Source organism: Carcharodon carcharias, chromosome 17 (genome assembly GCF_017639515.1).
Source record: "Carcharodon carcharias isolate sCarCar2 chromosome 17, sCarCar2.pri, whole genome shotgun sequence".
In the NCBI taxonomy this organism is placed as follows: Eukaryota; Metazoa; Chordata; class Chondrichthyes; order Lamniformes; family Lamnidae; genus Carcharodon; species Carcharodon carcharias.
The window spans coordinates 1,196,773-1,213,162 of record NC_054483.1 but is presented as its reverse complement, the minus strand read 5'-3'; the positions used below and the strand labels follow the sequence as shown (position 1 = coordinate 1,213,162).

General features: G+C 50.7%; 1 protein-coding gene across 1 annotated transcript; it reads right to left on the bottom strand.

Moving 5' to 3' along the window:
• Positions 1 to 1,825: 1,825 nt before the first annotated feature.
• Positions 1,826 to 11,009, bottom strand: snrnp27 (small nuclear ribonucleoprotein 27 (U4/U6.U5)). The gene is made up of 4 exons (XM_041210406.1): positions 10,851 to 11,009; positions 6,820 to 6,949; positions 6,593 to 6,672; positions 1,826 to 1,977 (listed from the first exon to the last, which is right to left on the bottom strand). The coding sequence occupies exons 1-4, from the start codon at positions 10,882 to 10,884 to the stop codon at positions 1,841 to 1,843; spliced, it is 381 nt and encodes a 126-aa protein (XP_041066340.1). The 5' UTR covers positions 10,885 to 11,009; the 3' UTR covers positions 1,826 to 1,840.
• Positions 11,010 to 16,390: the final 5,381 nt, after the last annotated feature.

Genomic DNA, 16,390 nt, shown 5'->3' with positions numbered 1-16,390 from the left:
AATCGCCGAGGCACTGAGCTGCCTCTCGGAGATAGAGATATGTATATGTGTATGTATGTATGTATGTATGTATGTATGTATGTATGTATATATATATATATATATATATATAAAAAAATATTAAAATATGTTCCTCATGTGACACAGTGGATGAGGTTTCCAAAAAATGCAAAGGCCGCTTGGCCTTTTTGCCCGCCTGCCAATTGTTAGGTTGAGCGTGTAGCGAAAAATTTACATTAATTGATTACTTAATGGCCTTAACAGACCTTTTAATTGTCGGCGGGCGTGTTGCCGACTCTGGCGTGCACCCACCAAGCGAGCTATCACGCAACTGCGCGTTGACATCAGCACACTCAGCCAACATCAATGCACATCATTTCATGCTCCAGCAGGTCAGGTGCATGTCCGCCAGGTAAAAATTTTGGCCCACGGTCTTATGAGCTCCACCTTCTAATCCAGATCCCCAGCAACAAGTTCTCCCTGAAATCCTTTGGATATTTAGTGATTTTCTTATGTTCACGTTGGCTAGTTCGGACTCATGTTTGTTTCATATCTACCAAATTTAACCCGTTCATTATCGCAGAGCTCAAATAGTCACCACACCACCTTCTTTTCTCAGACACCAGCCTGTTCAGCCTTTCCTGATAAGTATATATTCTCAGTTCTCATAGCATCCTTATGAATCTTCTTTGCACCTTCTCCAGCTATTATATCCCTTTTGTAACATGGAGACTGGAACTGTGCACAGTACTCCAAGTGCAGTCTAACCAAGGGCCTATTGAAGTTAAACATAACTTCTCTCCTTTTCAATGATATCCTTTTAGAAATGCTTCTCAGTACTAGGTGTGTTTTTTTAAGGCCTTATTAACCTGCATTATTACTTCCTGTGATTTTTGCACTTGTACTCCAAGATCCCATTGTTCTTCCCTGCCATTCATCCAAGCAAGTCCCACTTCATACTTATCAATATTAATTTGACAATTATATGGCCATTCCGTAAGTTTATTAATGTCTGTTTGCACTTATGTCACATTCTTCCTCAGTGTTAACTGCAAACCCCCAACTAAACAAATTCTAAAATTGCACCTGTTTTTTTTTATTTATTTATTAACAGGATGTGGGTTTCGCTGACTGGGCCAGCATTTATTGCCCATCCCTAGTTGCCCTTGAGAAGGTGGTGGTGAGCTGCCTTCTTCAACCGCTGTACCCACAGTACTGGAGGGGGTTCCAGGATTTTAACCTGGCGACAGTGAAGGAAACGCAATTAGTTCCAAGTCAGGATGGTTTGTGGTTTGGAGGGGAGCTTCCAGATAGTCATGGTCCCAGGCATCTGCTGCCCTTGTTCTTCTAAGTTGTAGAGGGTGCGGGTTTGGAAGGTGCTGTCGAAGGGAGTCTTGGTGAGTTGCTGCAGGGCATCTTGTAGATTCCAGAGTCCAAATTGTCGAAGTAAATTGTGAAAACAGTGCTCTCAACAGTGATCCCGTAGAATTCCAACCTTTGCCAGTCTAAGTAGCTACCTTTAATCTGGGCTGTTTTTCTTTGGTAGCCAATTGCTATCAGTTTTGTTCCCTGGCACTACATACACTGACCTTAGCCTTGAGTCTACTATGCACCTTATCAAAAGCGTCTTGAAAATCCAAATATATTACATCTATATGCTGTGATCCAGAACCCCCAAACTCTTCTGCCCTTCCAGTTCAGTCCAATTAATATTATTTTTCAAACCTTATATCTAATGGCATCAAATGCCAACTGCCAGCTGATAGTGGCATTGGCATGTTCAGTGAGAGCAAAGGTTCTGATCAGTGCCGACATTCCCAACCTCATTTCCCTGGTAAACTCAACCTTGCAACTGAGGGAACAGAATTGTCAACAATTTGGAACTATCTACACTTACCTTCGTAGTATCAAAAGCATCAAATCCCATCACCTTCAGCAGTTCGATCTCTTCTTCGGTTTTTCCCTCCATGTCAGCCTCTGAAGTAAAAAGAAACAATCTTCAATTTTCAGAGTCTTACACGCACAGGTATTGTTGAACGACAGTCAACTGCACTAAACATTAAAGCAGCTTGATGCCAGTGTCAATTTTTACTGAGACAGTACGATGGGCCCACAATGTAGGATTTTGCAAATGCATTGATTTAGCTTGTCCTCAGTTGTCAGCTGAGAGAGCGAGCACCTTCAAAATGTACCGTTAATCTTCAGTCACATTCATTCATTGTTTTAAGATTCACCATGCTTAATGACCTCACTTACTAATTGGGTCTCTTGCTCTGTAGACAAGTTTCTTTTCTCAATTTTCTCCCCTCCTCTTCTTTTGAAGGTCTTGGCTCCCTTATTGAGGTTACTGTCCCACAGGTCCGGATCATCCCCTGGTATCTCGCTAGGACAGCCATTACGGCAAGCCTCAACATAGTCAGCGAAAGATACAACGGCTGACCCAAAGCCCAATCCTACTCTAGCCAAAAGACAAGCAATTCCAGCTGACTTACTGTAGAAAAGAGGGAGGTGATTCATTTTGGCAAAAGGGATAGGGAGAGGCAATACAGACTTAATGACAGTTCTAAAGAGTGTGGCAGGGACAGAGGGAGTTGGCGGTTCATGTGCATCGATATCTGAAGGTGGCAGGACATGTTGAGAGAGTGATTAGCAAAGCAAATGGGATCTTGGGCTTCATAAATAGAGGAATGTTCAGGGCTGCAGGGAGAAAGCGATAGATTGGCACTAAGAAAACTGCTCAGAGAGCTGGACAAATACGATGGGCCAAACAGCCTCCTTCTGAGCTGTAACAATTCTGTACTGAGTACAAAAGCAGGGAAGTTATGCTGAACCTTTATAAAGCTCTGGTCAGGCCACAACTAGAGTATCGCGCCCAGTTCTGGTCACCGCACTTTAGGAAGGATTTGAGGGTCCTTGAGAGGCAGAAAGAAGGATGAGGTCTTGCATCAAGAATTCAGGGGTTTAGGCAGTAGACTAAAAAGCAAGACCTCTCGGGATGTAATCTCTGGATTACTCCCAGTGCCATGTGGTAGCAAGCTCAGAAATAGGTGAATAGCGCAGATGAAAACGTGGTTTAAGAGTTGGTGCAGGAGGGAGGGTTTTAGATTCCTGGATCACTGCGACCGTTTCTGGGGAACATCCTTATAGGCGGGTTTGCTAGTGCTGTTGGGAGGAGTTTAAACTAATTCGGCAGGGGGAGGGTACACAGAATGTTAGCAGAATAGGGACACATCATAATATAGTAAAACAATCAAGTCAGTAGCTGCATTAAGCTACAAGGGGATAAGGCAAGGTTGGATGGCCTCTACTTTAATGCCAGGAGTATTACAGGTAAAACGGATGAGTTAAGGGTGAGGATTACCACGTGGAATTGTGATATAGTAGCCATCACAGACGTGGTTGAGGGAAAGGCAGGATTGGCAGCTCAACATTCCGGGATATAGAATCTTCAGGCAAGACAGGGAAGAGGGTAAAAGAGGAGGTGGCGTTGCATTATTAGTTAAGGAGTCAGTTGCTACAGTAAGGAGAGATGATATCTTGGTGGGGGCATTGAATGAAGCTTTGTGGGTAGAGCTTAGGAATAAAAAAGGGGCAGCCACATTATGTGTTTATTATAGACCCCCAGATAGTCAGTGGGAAATTGAGGAGCAAATATGTGCACAATTTGTGGAGGTGTGTAAAAACAATAATAGGGTAATTATAATAGGTGATTTCAACTTTCCCAAGATTAATTGGGATAGACATAGTTTTAAGGGCTTAGATGGAGTGGATTTCTTGAAATGTGTACAGGAGAACTTTTTAGCTCAATATGTAGAGGGTCCAACATGGGACGGCGCAGTGCTGGACCTAATTCTGGGGAATGAAGCCGGACAGGTGGCTGAGGTGGTGGTGGGGGAGCATTTTAGTGATAGCGACCACAACATGGTACAGTTTAAGTTTGTTGTGGACAAAGAAATCAACAAGTTGCAAAAAAATGTTTTGGATTAGGGGAGAGTGGATTTTAGTAAAATAAGGCAGGATCTGGCCAAGTTGGACTGGGAACAGTTCCTTGTGGAGAAATCTACAGAGCAACAGTGGGGGATGTTCAAAAAGGAAATGGGGAGGGTACAAGCTCAACATGTCCATCTAGGGTGATAGGAAGGAGTAACAAGCCCAGAGAACCATGGATGACCAGAGGTATTCAGGTTACGATGAGAAAGAAAAGAGAGGCTTTTACCAGGTAAAAGGGAAGCAAATCAGCAGAGGCATTGGTAGAGTACAGAAAGTGCAGGGTGGAGTTTAAGAAAGCAATTAGGGGATATGAGAAAGCTCTGGCTGGTAAAAGTAAGGAAAATCCCAAGATATTCTATAAGTATGTCAATGAGAAGAGGATAACCAAGGAAAGAGTAGGGCCCATAAGGGACCAAGGGGGCAATCTATGGGTGGAGCCAGAGGATATCGCTAGTGTGTTGAATAAATACTTCACATCCGTCTTCATCCAAGAGAATGAGGATGAAGGTATCGAACTCGGGGAGAGAGACTGCGAGGTTCTTAAGCAAATTGATATAGGGAGTGACAAGGTATTGGAGGTGTTGGCAGGCTTAAAAGTGGACAAATCTCCAGGTCTGGATGATTTGTGTCCCAGACTGCTGAGGGAGGCAAGGGAGGGGATCGCAGGGGCTCTGACCCAAATTTTTAATCGCTCTTTAGCCATGGGGGAGGTGCCAGAGGACTGGAGAACAGCTAATGTGGTTCCTCTACTTAAGAAGGGTTGTAGAGATAAGCCAGGGAACTACAGGCCAGTGAGTCTCACGTCAGTTGTAGGGAAACTATTGGAGAAAGTTCTGAAGGAGAGTATCTATCTCCACTTGGAGAGGCAAGGTTTGATCAGGGATAGGCGTACCACAGGGATCTGTGCTTGGTCCCCTATTATTTATCATTTATATAAACGACATAGATGACTACGTGGGGGGTAGGATTAGTAAGTTTGCAGACGACACAAAGATTGGCCGGGTGGTTAACAGTGAGGTTGAATATCTTGGGCTACAGGAAGATGTAGGCAGGAAGGTCAAATGGGCAGATAAAAGGCAGATGGAATTTAACCCTGAAAAGTGTGAGATGACACACTTTCGAAGGAGTAATTTGACAAGGAAGTATTCAATGAATGGCATGACACTAGGAAGTTCTGCAGAACAAAGCAACCTTGGCATGTGTGTCCATAGATCTCTGAAGGCAGAGGGGCATGTTAGTGGGGTGGTGAAAAAGGCATATGGGGCACTTGCCTTTATCAATCGAGGCATAGATTACAAAGCTAGGACATAATGTTGGAGTTATATAGAACCTTAGTGAGGCCACAGCTGGAGGAGTGTGTGCAGTTCTGGTCGCCACATTATAGGAAGGATGTGATTGCACTGGAGGGGGTACAGAGAAGATTCACCAGGATGTTGCCTGGGATGTAACATTTAAGTTATAAAAAGAGGTTGGATAGACTTGGGTTGTTTTCATTGGAGCAGAGAAGGCTGAGGGGCGACCTGATCGAGGTGTACAAGATTATGAGGGGCATGGACAGGGTGGATAGGGAGCAACTGTTCCCCTTAGTTGTAGGGCCAGTCACAAGGGGGCATAAGTTCAAGGTGAGGGGCAGGAGGTTTAGGGGGGGATGTGAGGAAAAACTTTTTTACCCAGAGAGTGGTGACGGTCTGGAATGCTCTGCCTGGGAGGGTGGTGGAGGCAGGTTGCCTCACATCCTTTAAAAAGTACCTGGATGAGCACTTGGCACGTCATAACATTCAAGGCTATGGGTCAAGTGCTGGTAAAAGGGATTAGGTAGGTGTGTCAGGTGTTTTTCACGTGTCGGTGCAGATTCGATGGGCCGAAGGGCCTCTTCTGTACTGTGATTCTGTGAGAGGGTGCGGAGGAGCTTTACCAGAAAGGTTCTAGGGATGAGGGGTTTTAGCTACAAGGTTAGGTTGGAGAAGCTGGGGTTGTTCTCCTTGGAGCAAAGGAGGCTGAAGGGAGATTTGATAGGTTTGGATAAGGTAGACAAAGAGAAGCTGTTCCCATTAGCTGATGATACGAGAACTGGGAAGTAATCGGATTGACCTACAGAGAATGGCATAGACCCGATGGGCCAAATGGCCTCCTTCTGCACTGTAAATGACCCTGTGACTCAAAGTCAGCAAGTGGAACCCGGTTTGATTTTTTTCTACAGGGTTACAGCTTATCAGTCAATGGAAATGAAAATTTCCTTTCCTGAATCCAATCTAAAGACTGGTCGCTTAATTTAAGCCATGTATTAGCAGTACAGTTTCAAATGGGCCCTGATCCCTCCACCCACCCTTCAAAGTTCTCCCTTAGAAACACTATTTCCTTGCCTGGGTCTGACATCGCCACATTCCCAGCTCCAGCACCATGTGGCATTCTGGCAAAAGAGTGCCAAGTCTTTGTGCTGCTGCATGCCATGTTCAGTGGCAAAGGGAAGCCCTGTGCCTCTGTGCTGGTGACATTACAAATACCAGGCAATGCCAGAGTTGAAGCTGGGTCTAGTAGCCCACAAAATTCAAAGGGTCGGCAGGTCCAAGCTTTACTTAACCAACAGAAAGAACTCAATTACCCGAGATCTCATGCTCTTTTGACTCCTGATCTTTCTGCCTCGAAGGTGACATTGAATTCGACTTATGTCGTCGTGGGGACCTGCAATACAACAGACAGAGCAAAATATAATTCAGCAGTTTGAACGCTTAACGTGAAAAGCGCACGGTTCAGTGTGAAGATGAGTTAAGCAGAGAATAGCCAGCCATTTGAAGTTGGATACTGTATCCTGTCCAGCTCAGAACAGACCTTGACCGTCTTCTGTGAGGTGACCTTGAGCGACTCCTCCTACGCTCCCGGTCTCGCTCTCGTGACCTGGAGCGCTCACGCCTCCTGGCTCGCTCCCTCTCCCTGGACGTCGACCTCGAGCGACGGCGCTCTGTACACACACACAGATAGGAATCTTTTAACATCCACAGACAGCACACAGTCATACTGTCAATATAATCAACGTGGCCTTGACTCTGAAGACACTCACATCACACAGTGTGTGCAGATTTGAGAGAATGTGCTTCAAGATAAGCTAACAAAACCATCAACCGTTATAAGTCCCTGCTCCCCAAAGCCCCAGAAGCTGACAGCTCACTTACTGATGCCAGCAGTAGGGAGTGTGGTGGAGACGGGGTACTAATTTTTTGGAAATGCCTTTACAGGGTTATGAACACATACTGGTACTACTTTCTTCACACACTCACTGGGGCAGGTATTGTTATCTGTGCAGCAGCCACACACCCAAGTGCCAAGCTAAGAACCTTTCAAACATGAACGATTAAGTAAATGCTAACAGAGGGGCGGTGTTGCAGTACTACAGACTAAACACCATCAATGTAGTAGCTAGCCCCACATTGCTACACGGCAGCGTTAAGAGCCACTCAGCCACACACAGGGCATGGGGGCAAAGCTTGTTAAGGAGCCTTAAAGGGGGAGAGAGAGAGGTAGAGGGGCAGCGAGGTTTAGGTAGGGGATTCCAGGGCTTAGGGCCCAGCCAGCTGAAGGCATCGCTGAATGAAGTAGAGAGCTGTACAGATATCAGATTGGGGCAGCGTGGGGTTCTGAAGATTGTAGGGCTGCAGGAGGTTAGCGATTGGGGGGGGCGGGGGGGGCGCAAAGAAATGGAGGAACAAAAGGATGAGAATTTTGAAATGGAGGTGTTGAAGGAGCTGGGGCCAATGTAAGTCAGTGAGCACAGGGATAATGGATGACTTTGTACAGGTCAGAACATGGGTGGCAGAGGTTTGGATGAGCTCAAGGTTAGGGAGGGTGACTAGAGCAGTCGGGTGGGCTGAGGGAGGGGTATGTGCCATAGAAAAAGAGCAGGTGCCAACAATCAGAGCCTGCTTCCCATGTTACTCAACTGCAGCAATGAACACATCAGATCAAATCCAGTGTCCAGCAGTCGTCCTTTCAATGAACTAATCACACCCACTCTATGTTCTGTCGGTTCCCATCAATATGGTTTTCACTGATATCACCATTTTCCATTGTCTTGGGGAAAAGGCTGTTACAGAAATCGTCACAGCACAGGAGGCGGCCATTTGCCAGTGCCAGCTCTCCAAGTGAGCAATGTACCCAGTACCATTTCCCTGCCCTCGCCTATAAGACTACACATTCTTCCTTTTTAGATAACAATCTAATTCCCTTTTGAAGGCCTTGATTGAAGCTCCATATCTCCACCATGATCTCAGGCAGTGCATTCCAGATCCTAACCACTCGCTGCGTGAAAAGACTCAAGTGGTTTCAGGGATCAGGAACTTCAGTTATGCAGAGAGATTGGAGAAGTTGGGACTGTTCTCCTTGGAGAAGAGGTGGTTTGATAGAGATTGATAAGTGAAGGGTTGGGGCAGAGAAGATGCTACTATTGCTTCATTTGGTGTACTCGCGTTCTCAATCCTTCCATCAGTCGGAACAGTTTCTCCCTATCTCCTCTGCTGCGGGGGACGAATAGCGGGAGAAGGGAGGTGGGTGGGGATGGGGGAGCGGTTGGGGGGGGGAATGGGGAAAGGGGGCGGAGAAGTGGGGAGAGGGGCGGGGGGGCGAGTGGGGAGAGGAGCGGGGGGGCCAAATGGGGGGAGCGGGGGGGCCAAATGGGGGGAGCGGGGGGGCCAAATGGGGGGAGCGGGGGGGCCAAATGGGGGGAGCGGGGGGGCCAAATGGGGGGAGCGGGGGGGCCAAATGGGGGGAGCGGGGGGGGCCAAATGGGGGGAGCGGGGGGGCCAAATGGGGGGAGCGGGGGGCCAAATGGGGGGAGCGGGGGGCCAAATGGGGGGAGCGGGGGGCCAAATGGGGGGAGCGGGGGGCCAAATGGGGGGAGCGGGGGGCGAAATGGGGAGAGGGGGCGAAATGGGGAGAGGGGGTGAAATGGGGAGGGGGGGGTGGAATGGGGAGGGGGGGTGGAATGGGGAGGGGGGGGGAATGGGGAGAAATGGGGAGGGGGAAATGGGGAGAGGAGTGGGGGGGGAATGGGGAGAGGAGTGGGGGGGGAATGGGGAGAGGAGTGGGGGGGGAATGGGGAGAGGAGTGGGGGGGAATGGGGAGAGGAGTGGGGGGGAATGGGGAGAGGAGTGGGGGGGAATGGGGAGAGGAGTGGGGGGGAATGGGGAGAGGAGTGGGGGGGAATGGGGAGAGGGAGAATGTGGGGGAATGGGGAGAGCGAGAATGGGGGAATGGGGAGAGGGTGAATGGGGGGAATGGGGAGAGGAGTGGGGGGGGACATGGGGAGAGGAGTGGGGGGGAATGGGGAGAGGAGTGGGGGGGGAATGGGGAGAGGAGTGGGGGGGGAATGGGGAGAGGAGTGAGGGGGGAATGGGGAGAGGGAGGGGGATGGGGAGCGGGCGGTGGGGAGAGGGAGGGGGCTGGCGCGAGCGGGCCTGGTGGGTGAGAGGGAGGGGGGGATGGGGTGGGGGATGGGGAGAGGGTGGGGGGATGGGCCTGGTGGGGATGGGGAGAGGAGGGGGGATGGGGGTGGGCGGATGGGGAAGAGGGAGGGGGGATGGCGGTGGGGGATGGGAGCGGGCAGTGGGCGAGAGGCGAGGGGGCAAGGGATCGGGTGGTGGGGAGAGGAGGGGGATGGGGAGCGGTCGGGTGGGAGAGGGAGGGGGGATGGGGTGGGCGCTCTGCCCCGCGGAGAGGGAGGGGGATGGGAGCGGGGGTGGGGAAGAGGGAGGGGGGATGGGGAGCGGGCCGGTGGGGAGAGGGAGGGGGGATGGGCGCGCGGGCGGTGGGGAGAGGAGGGGGATGGGAAGCGGGCGGTGGGGAGAGGGAGGGGGGATGGGGAGCGGGCGGTGGGGAGAGGGGAGGGGGGATGGGGAGCGGGCGGTGGGGAGAGGGAGGGAGGGAGGGGGATGGGGAGCGGGCGGGCGGTGGGGGATGGGGAGAGGGAGGGGGGATGGGGAGGGGGGCGGTGGGGAGAGGGAGGGGGGATGGGGTGGGGAGAGGGAGGGGGGATGGGGAGAGGGAGGGGGGATGGGGCGGTGATGGGGAGAGGGAGGGGGATGGGGAGAGGGAGGGGGGATGGGGAGAGGGAGGGGATGGGGAGAGGGAGGGGGGATGGGGAGCGGGCGGTGGGGAGAGGGAGGGGGGATGGGGATGGGGAGAGGGAGGGGATGGGAGCGGGCGGTGGGGAGAGGGAGGGGGGAGCGGGCGGTGGGGGATGGGGAGAGGGAGTGGGGGATGATGGGGAGCGGGCGGTGGGGAGAGGGAGGGAGGGGGGATGGGGTGGGGGATGGGGAGAGGGAGGGGGGATGGGGAGCGGGCGGTGGGGAGAGGGAGGGGGGATGGGGTGGGGGATGGGGAGAGGGAGGGGGGATGGGGTGGGGGATGGGGAGAGGGAGGGGGATGGGGCGGTGGGGAGAGGGAGGGGGATGGGGAGCGGGCGGTGGGGAGAGGGAGGGGGGATGGGGAGCGGGCGGTGGGGAGAGGGAGGGGGGATGGGGAGAGGGAGGGGGATGGGGTGGGGGATGGGGAGAGGGAGGGGGATGGGGAGAGGGAGGGGGGGATGGGGAGCGGGCGGTGGGGAGAGGGAGGGGGATGGGGAGAGGGAGGGGGGATGGGGAGCGGGCGGTGGGGAGAGGGAGGGGGGATGGGGTGGGCGGTGGGGAGAGGGAGGGGGGATGGGGTAAGGGTGGGGGATGGGGCGGTGGATGGTCCGGGGCCGCAATCCGCTGCTGCGGGCTTCACTAAAGCCGGGAATAGGCCTCAAGCCCGGGCCGGCTCCGTCTCGCCATCTTCCCCCGCCGACCCTATCCCGGAGACTCGCCGCCATCTGCTCCCCACTCACTGACCTCTCCGGGGAGAACGGCTCCTGCTCCGACCCATTCTTCAGATCCGAGGCCAAAACCCACAGGAAGCTTCCAGAAACCCCGAAAACCGGAGCCAAACTAACACCGCTCGCCAAGGCCGGGCTCCCCCTGCCGCCTGGAGGACCAAACCCCGCCCTCCGGGTCCAAACTCCGCCCCCCGGACTGGAGAACCAAACCCCGCCCCCCGGACTGGAGAACCAAACCCCGCCCCCCGGACTGGAGAACCAAACCCCGCCCCCCGGACTGGAGAACCAAACCCCGCCCCCCGGACTGGAGAACCAAACCCCGCCCCCCGGACTGGAGAACCAAACCCCGCCCCCCGGACTGGAGAACCAAACCCCGCCCCCCGGACTGGAGAACCAAACCCCGCCCCCCGGACTGGAGGACCAAACCTGCCCCCCACCGCCTGGAGGACCAAACCCTGCCGTTGGAGGACCAGACCGCAACGAGCAAGTGGACCAAAGAGGGATCCCGCTAGGGGAGGAAGATGGCCGGGCAGGTTGAGAGAGCAGTTAATAAAGCAGAAAGTATCCCAGGCTCTATTAATAGGAGCATAGAGAGGACAGTAAGGAGGTCATGTTGAACTTGTATAAGACACTAGGTAGGCCTCATCTGGAGAACTGTGTCCAGTTCTGGGCGCCGTACTTGAGGAAGGGTGTGAAGGCATTGGAGAGATTACAGAGGAGATTCACAAGTATGATTCCTGGGATGAAGAACTGTAGCTAAGAGGATAGATTGGAGAGAATGGGACTGTTTCCCTTGGAGGAAAGGCGGCTGAGAGGAGACTTGATCAAGGAGTTCAAGATCCTGAGGGGTATGGACAGGTTCCCATTCAAGAGAATATCGAGAACTAGAGGGCACAGATTCAAAATTATGGGCAAAAGGAGTAAAAGTGATGTGAGGAAAACTTTTTTTCACCCAGACGGTGGCTGGAGTCTGGAATGAACTTCCTGAAGGGGTGGTGGAGGCAGGTTCAACTGAGGTATTCAAAGGGGAACTGGATTGTTATCTGAAAAGAGTGAATGTGCAAGGTTACAGGGATAAAGCAGGGGAGTGGGACTCGGTGCAATGTTCTTTCAGAGAGCCAGTGCAGACTCAATGGGCCGAATGGCCTCCTTCTGCACAGTAAGGATTCTGTGATAGCTTAGCAGTTATCTGTCAGTCATCAGTTAACTGGTGCATGTGTCCTTTTTCAGCAATGCTCAAGTTCTGTAGGACTAAACGGCTATTTACCGATCAGAAGCAAATAAAGTTTTTGGAGCTGTTGTGTTGGCATTTTCTTGAGGATGTTAATGTGAACTATATTGTTTCTGAGTTATATTGACACCAGTGTTTATAAAAAATAAGAATTGTTCTGATGAAAGGTCATTGAGATGAAACATGAACTCTGTTTCTCTCTTCACAGATGGTGCCAGACATGCTGAGTATTTCCAGCATTTTCTGTTTTTATTTAATTTAAAAAGTTGCTGGTTTTCGTGCATCTGGGAATTTTGCAGGAGCTACTTGCCTGTTTCGTCCCCGAAAACAACCATTCCATCAGAACCTTGATGCCATTCGTCTTTTCCATGTGTCCAGATAATTGTTTAGCCTCGGAAACATTCCTGATGAAAGCATTTTGTGAGGAAATAAATCCCCAGGGATCTCCATTGAATAAAAGATGAAGCTTCCCTCTGGGCCACCACCTCCCCACCCCAGTCAGGATGGTGAGTGGCTTGGAGCTCCACCATGATGTCTGCACCAAACACCTTCCGTTATGCCTGTAACTGTGTGAGTTGTCATGACTTCAAATCCTTCCATGGCCTCGCCCTCCCCTATCTCTGTAATTTGCTCAATCCCACCAACGTCCAAGCTCTCGCCGCTCCGCTAATTCTGGCCTCTTGTGCATTCCTGATTTTCTCCACCATGGGGGGGGGAGGGGGGGGGGTGGCGTGCCTTCAGCTGCCTAATTCCCAAGCTCCGGAATTCCCTGGAATTCCCTCCCCTTACCTCTCCGCCTACCTCACTTACCTCCTTTAAGATGCTCCTTGAAAATCAACCTCTTGGACCAAGCTTTTGGACATCTGACCCAGCTAGGCCGGCATTTACTGCCCATCCCTAAATGCCTTTATTCAGACATCATTTCAGAGTCGACCACATTGTTGTGGGCCTGGAGTCACATGTAAAGCAGGCCAGGTAAGGACAGCAGATTTCCTTCCCTAAAGGGCATTAGTGAACCAGATGGGTTTTTACAACAATTGATACAGCAATATCTCTACTATCCCCTCTACCGACATTTTGACAGCCTCCTCTTCTTCAGTCAACTTCGATACTAAGCGTATTGGGATGAATTTTACGGAGAGGTGATTCCTCGCCCACTGGTTGAAAAGTTAGTCGGCACTATGCCGACTTTAAATCTGGCTGCCTCGCAGCGATTATACACTGGGGGGAGCATTAACAAGATGAGAGTGCGACTGCCTCCCCTCAGAAAGACTCACCCTCAGGAAGTGCTGGCCAACCCAGATTGGCCAGCATCTTGAGTAGTCCCGAAAGCGCCAGAAGTAAGTAGTGGCCACTGCTGGGACTATAGGCAGTCCTGAGAAGAAGGAAGATGGCTCCCAGACTTCCAGATGACTCCACGTCTCACTGGGGTGCCCAGTCCCTCCCTGCCCAAATGCCCAGATTTACATTTGAGGGGGTGGGGGGGTAGAGAGGAGAATGCGGGTTAAAGTTTTCGAGGACAAAGGGGGAAGCACAAAGTGGGTCCCATCCTGGGGTTGTGCCACCAATGAGCACAGTGGACCCCCAGAGGAGGTACCCCATACCTGCCTTTTAACCTGAGCTGTTAAAATTGTGTAAAACTTCCTTCCATCTTCCCCTGCCCAATGTCTTAGAGTGGCAGAGGTGGAATGGGTCCGTAAGTGGCCTTTAATTGGCTACTTTAGGGCGTCAACATGCCTAGGGGCAGGTGGGCAGCCTGATGCCCTCTTACCTGTGCCCCATAATATGGGGGACAGCTTGGGGATGGGTGGAAGGTGATGGGCTGACCCCTGTTTATTTCATGTGGTCCCCCCGTCTTCAAATATGTCAGAAAGGGAGTACCTCCTTTGGGGGTCCACCGTACCCATTGGTTCCATTTTACCCTGGCTAGATCCCCTCTCATCCTATTGAGGCTAGCCCTCTTCCAATTGAGAAGTTCTACTTCAGACTGCTCCTTGCTCTTCTCCATCGAATCCGTAGGATACAATGATCACTCTTACCGAAGCGCTCCCCCACAGACACTTGGTCCATCCCATTCCCCAGCACCAGATCCAGTGCTGTTCCCTTCCAAGTTGGATTGAGAACCTAATGGTCAAGAAGGTTCTCCTGAACACATTTCTGAAATTCCACTCCCCTCCTTACCCTTTACTCCAACATTATCCCAATCGATATTTGGGCAATTGAAGTTCCCCAATATGACCAGTCTATAGTTCATGCACATTTATGTAGATTTGCTCCTCTCTCTCACTATTTGGAGGCTTACCAAATACCCATACTTGCTTCTCTACTCTAATCAAATGGATGCTATCCTTGGTCCCTGAAAGACATCCTCTACTTCCAACACTGAAAAGTCTTCCCCAATTAATACTGCTACCCCCACCTCCCTTTTTCTCTTCTATAGCTTATCTGAATACTTTGTAGCCTTGAATATTAAGCATCCAGTCCTCAGCATTGTTAAGCCATTCTCCTGTTCTTGCCACTTCACATTCCCACACGGATATCCGTGCTTGTAGTTCACCCACTTTATTCATCACATTTTGTGTGTTTCTATAAGTGCATTCCCTATGTTCATCCATAGTCTACTCCTATCCAAAATGGTACTTTCCTATCTAATTCTATCCAACACTCTCACTTTATGCATCTTATTCCATTTTTTCTACTTCTATATGCTGGTGCCCATCCTCCTGCCAATTTAGATTATCCCCTCCCCAACCATACAAGCAGACCTCCCAGCAGAGACATTGGTTGCAGTTCTTCTGAGGTGTGACCCATTCCTTTTGACTTGGTGTCTTATGTCCCACAACTGATACCAATAGCCCAAGAATCTGAAGCCTTCCCTCGTGCACCATACGTCAAGCCACGCTTTGATTCTCCCTATTTTCCTATTCTGACTCCCACACGTGGCACTAATTCAGAGATTGCTACCTTCAAGATCCTAATTTTTAATCTTCCTCCCTAGCTTCTGAAAGTCTGATCATAGGACCTTAATACCTGCCCTTTCTATATTGTTGGTACCAACATCCACTACAATGTCCAGCTCACTCCCTTCCTGTCACAGAATATTCTACACCCTCTCTATGACACCCTTTACTATGACACCAGGGAGACAAAACACCATGTGGGACTCACAATGGCGGTTACAGAAATTCCTGTCTCTCCCCTTATGGGATCTCCGAGAACGACTGCATTTCTGCTCTTTGCTGTTCCCTCCTGGTCAGTCCCTTGGCGATTGGAGCCATGGTCTCGGCTGCATTCCTTCACGATATCACCACTCCCAGTCGTCTCCAATGCCGAGTATCTGAGAGTGGCATGAAGACTTCAAGCCTCTTCCTACTTCTCCGGGTGGCCACCCATCTGCTATACCGAGCTCCCATTACCTCTGGGATGACCACCTCTTGCAAGGTATGATCCAGGAAACTCTCATCCTCCTTGACGCTCCACAGTGACTCCAGCTACTCTGTCAAGTTCGGAAATCCTGAGCTCGAGCTGAAATGGCTGGAGACCGGTCTTACACGTGTTGACCCTAGACACATGAAGTGCACTGAGGTTCAGATGTGATGCAGGAACTGCAAGCAACAAGTCTCAGCTGTCCATTCATGGTCTATAGAATAATCTCTACTCCCCCTTTGAGATTCTAAATAGTACATTGTTTAAACTATTAACTTTAATAATGCTCTGTGCTAATATAATTATTAATTCACTTACTGTTATACTTATTCCCTGATTGGAATTTGGAGTTCTCCAGCTCCTGGTATTTTGGCCCTCATTGCGGGAGGACTTGAGTACAGGAGCAAGGATGTCTTATTGCAGCTGTACAGGGCCTTGGTGAGACCACACCTGGAGTATTGTGTGCAGTTTTGGTCTCCTTACCTAAGAAAGGATATACTTGCCATAGAGAGAGTGCAGCAAAGGTTCACCAGACTGATTCCTGGGATGGCAGGATTGTTATATAAGATGTTAGGTCGACTAGGCCTGTTTTCACTTGACTTTAGAAGAATAAGGGGAGAGCTCATTGAAACGTATAAAACTCTGATTGGGATGGACAGGCTGGATGTAGGGATGATATTTCCTCTGGCTGTGGGGGATGGGGTCTAGAACAAGGGGTCACAGTCTCAGGATATTGGGTAGACCACTTAGGACTGAGATGAGGAGAAATTTATTCATTCAGAGGGTGGTGAACCTGAATTCTCTACACAGAAGGTTGTGGAGACTGAGTCACTGAATACAGGGAGGTGATGGCATGGTGGTATTGTTACTGGACCAGTAATCCAGAGATCTATGTTTGA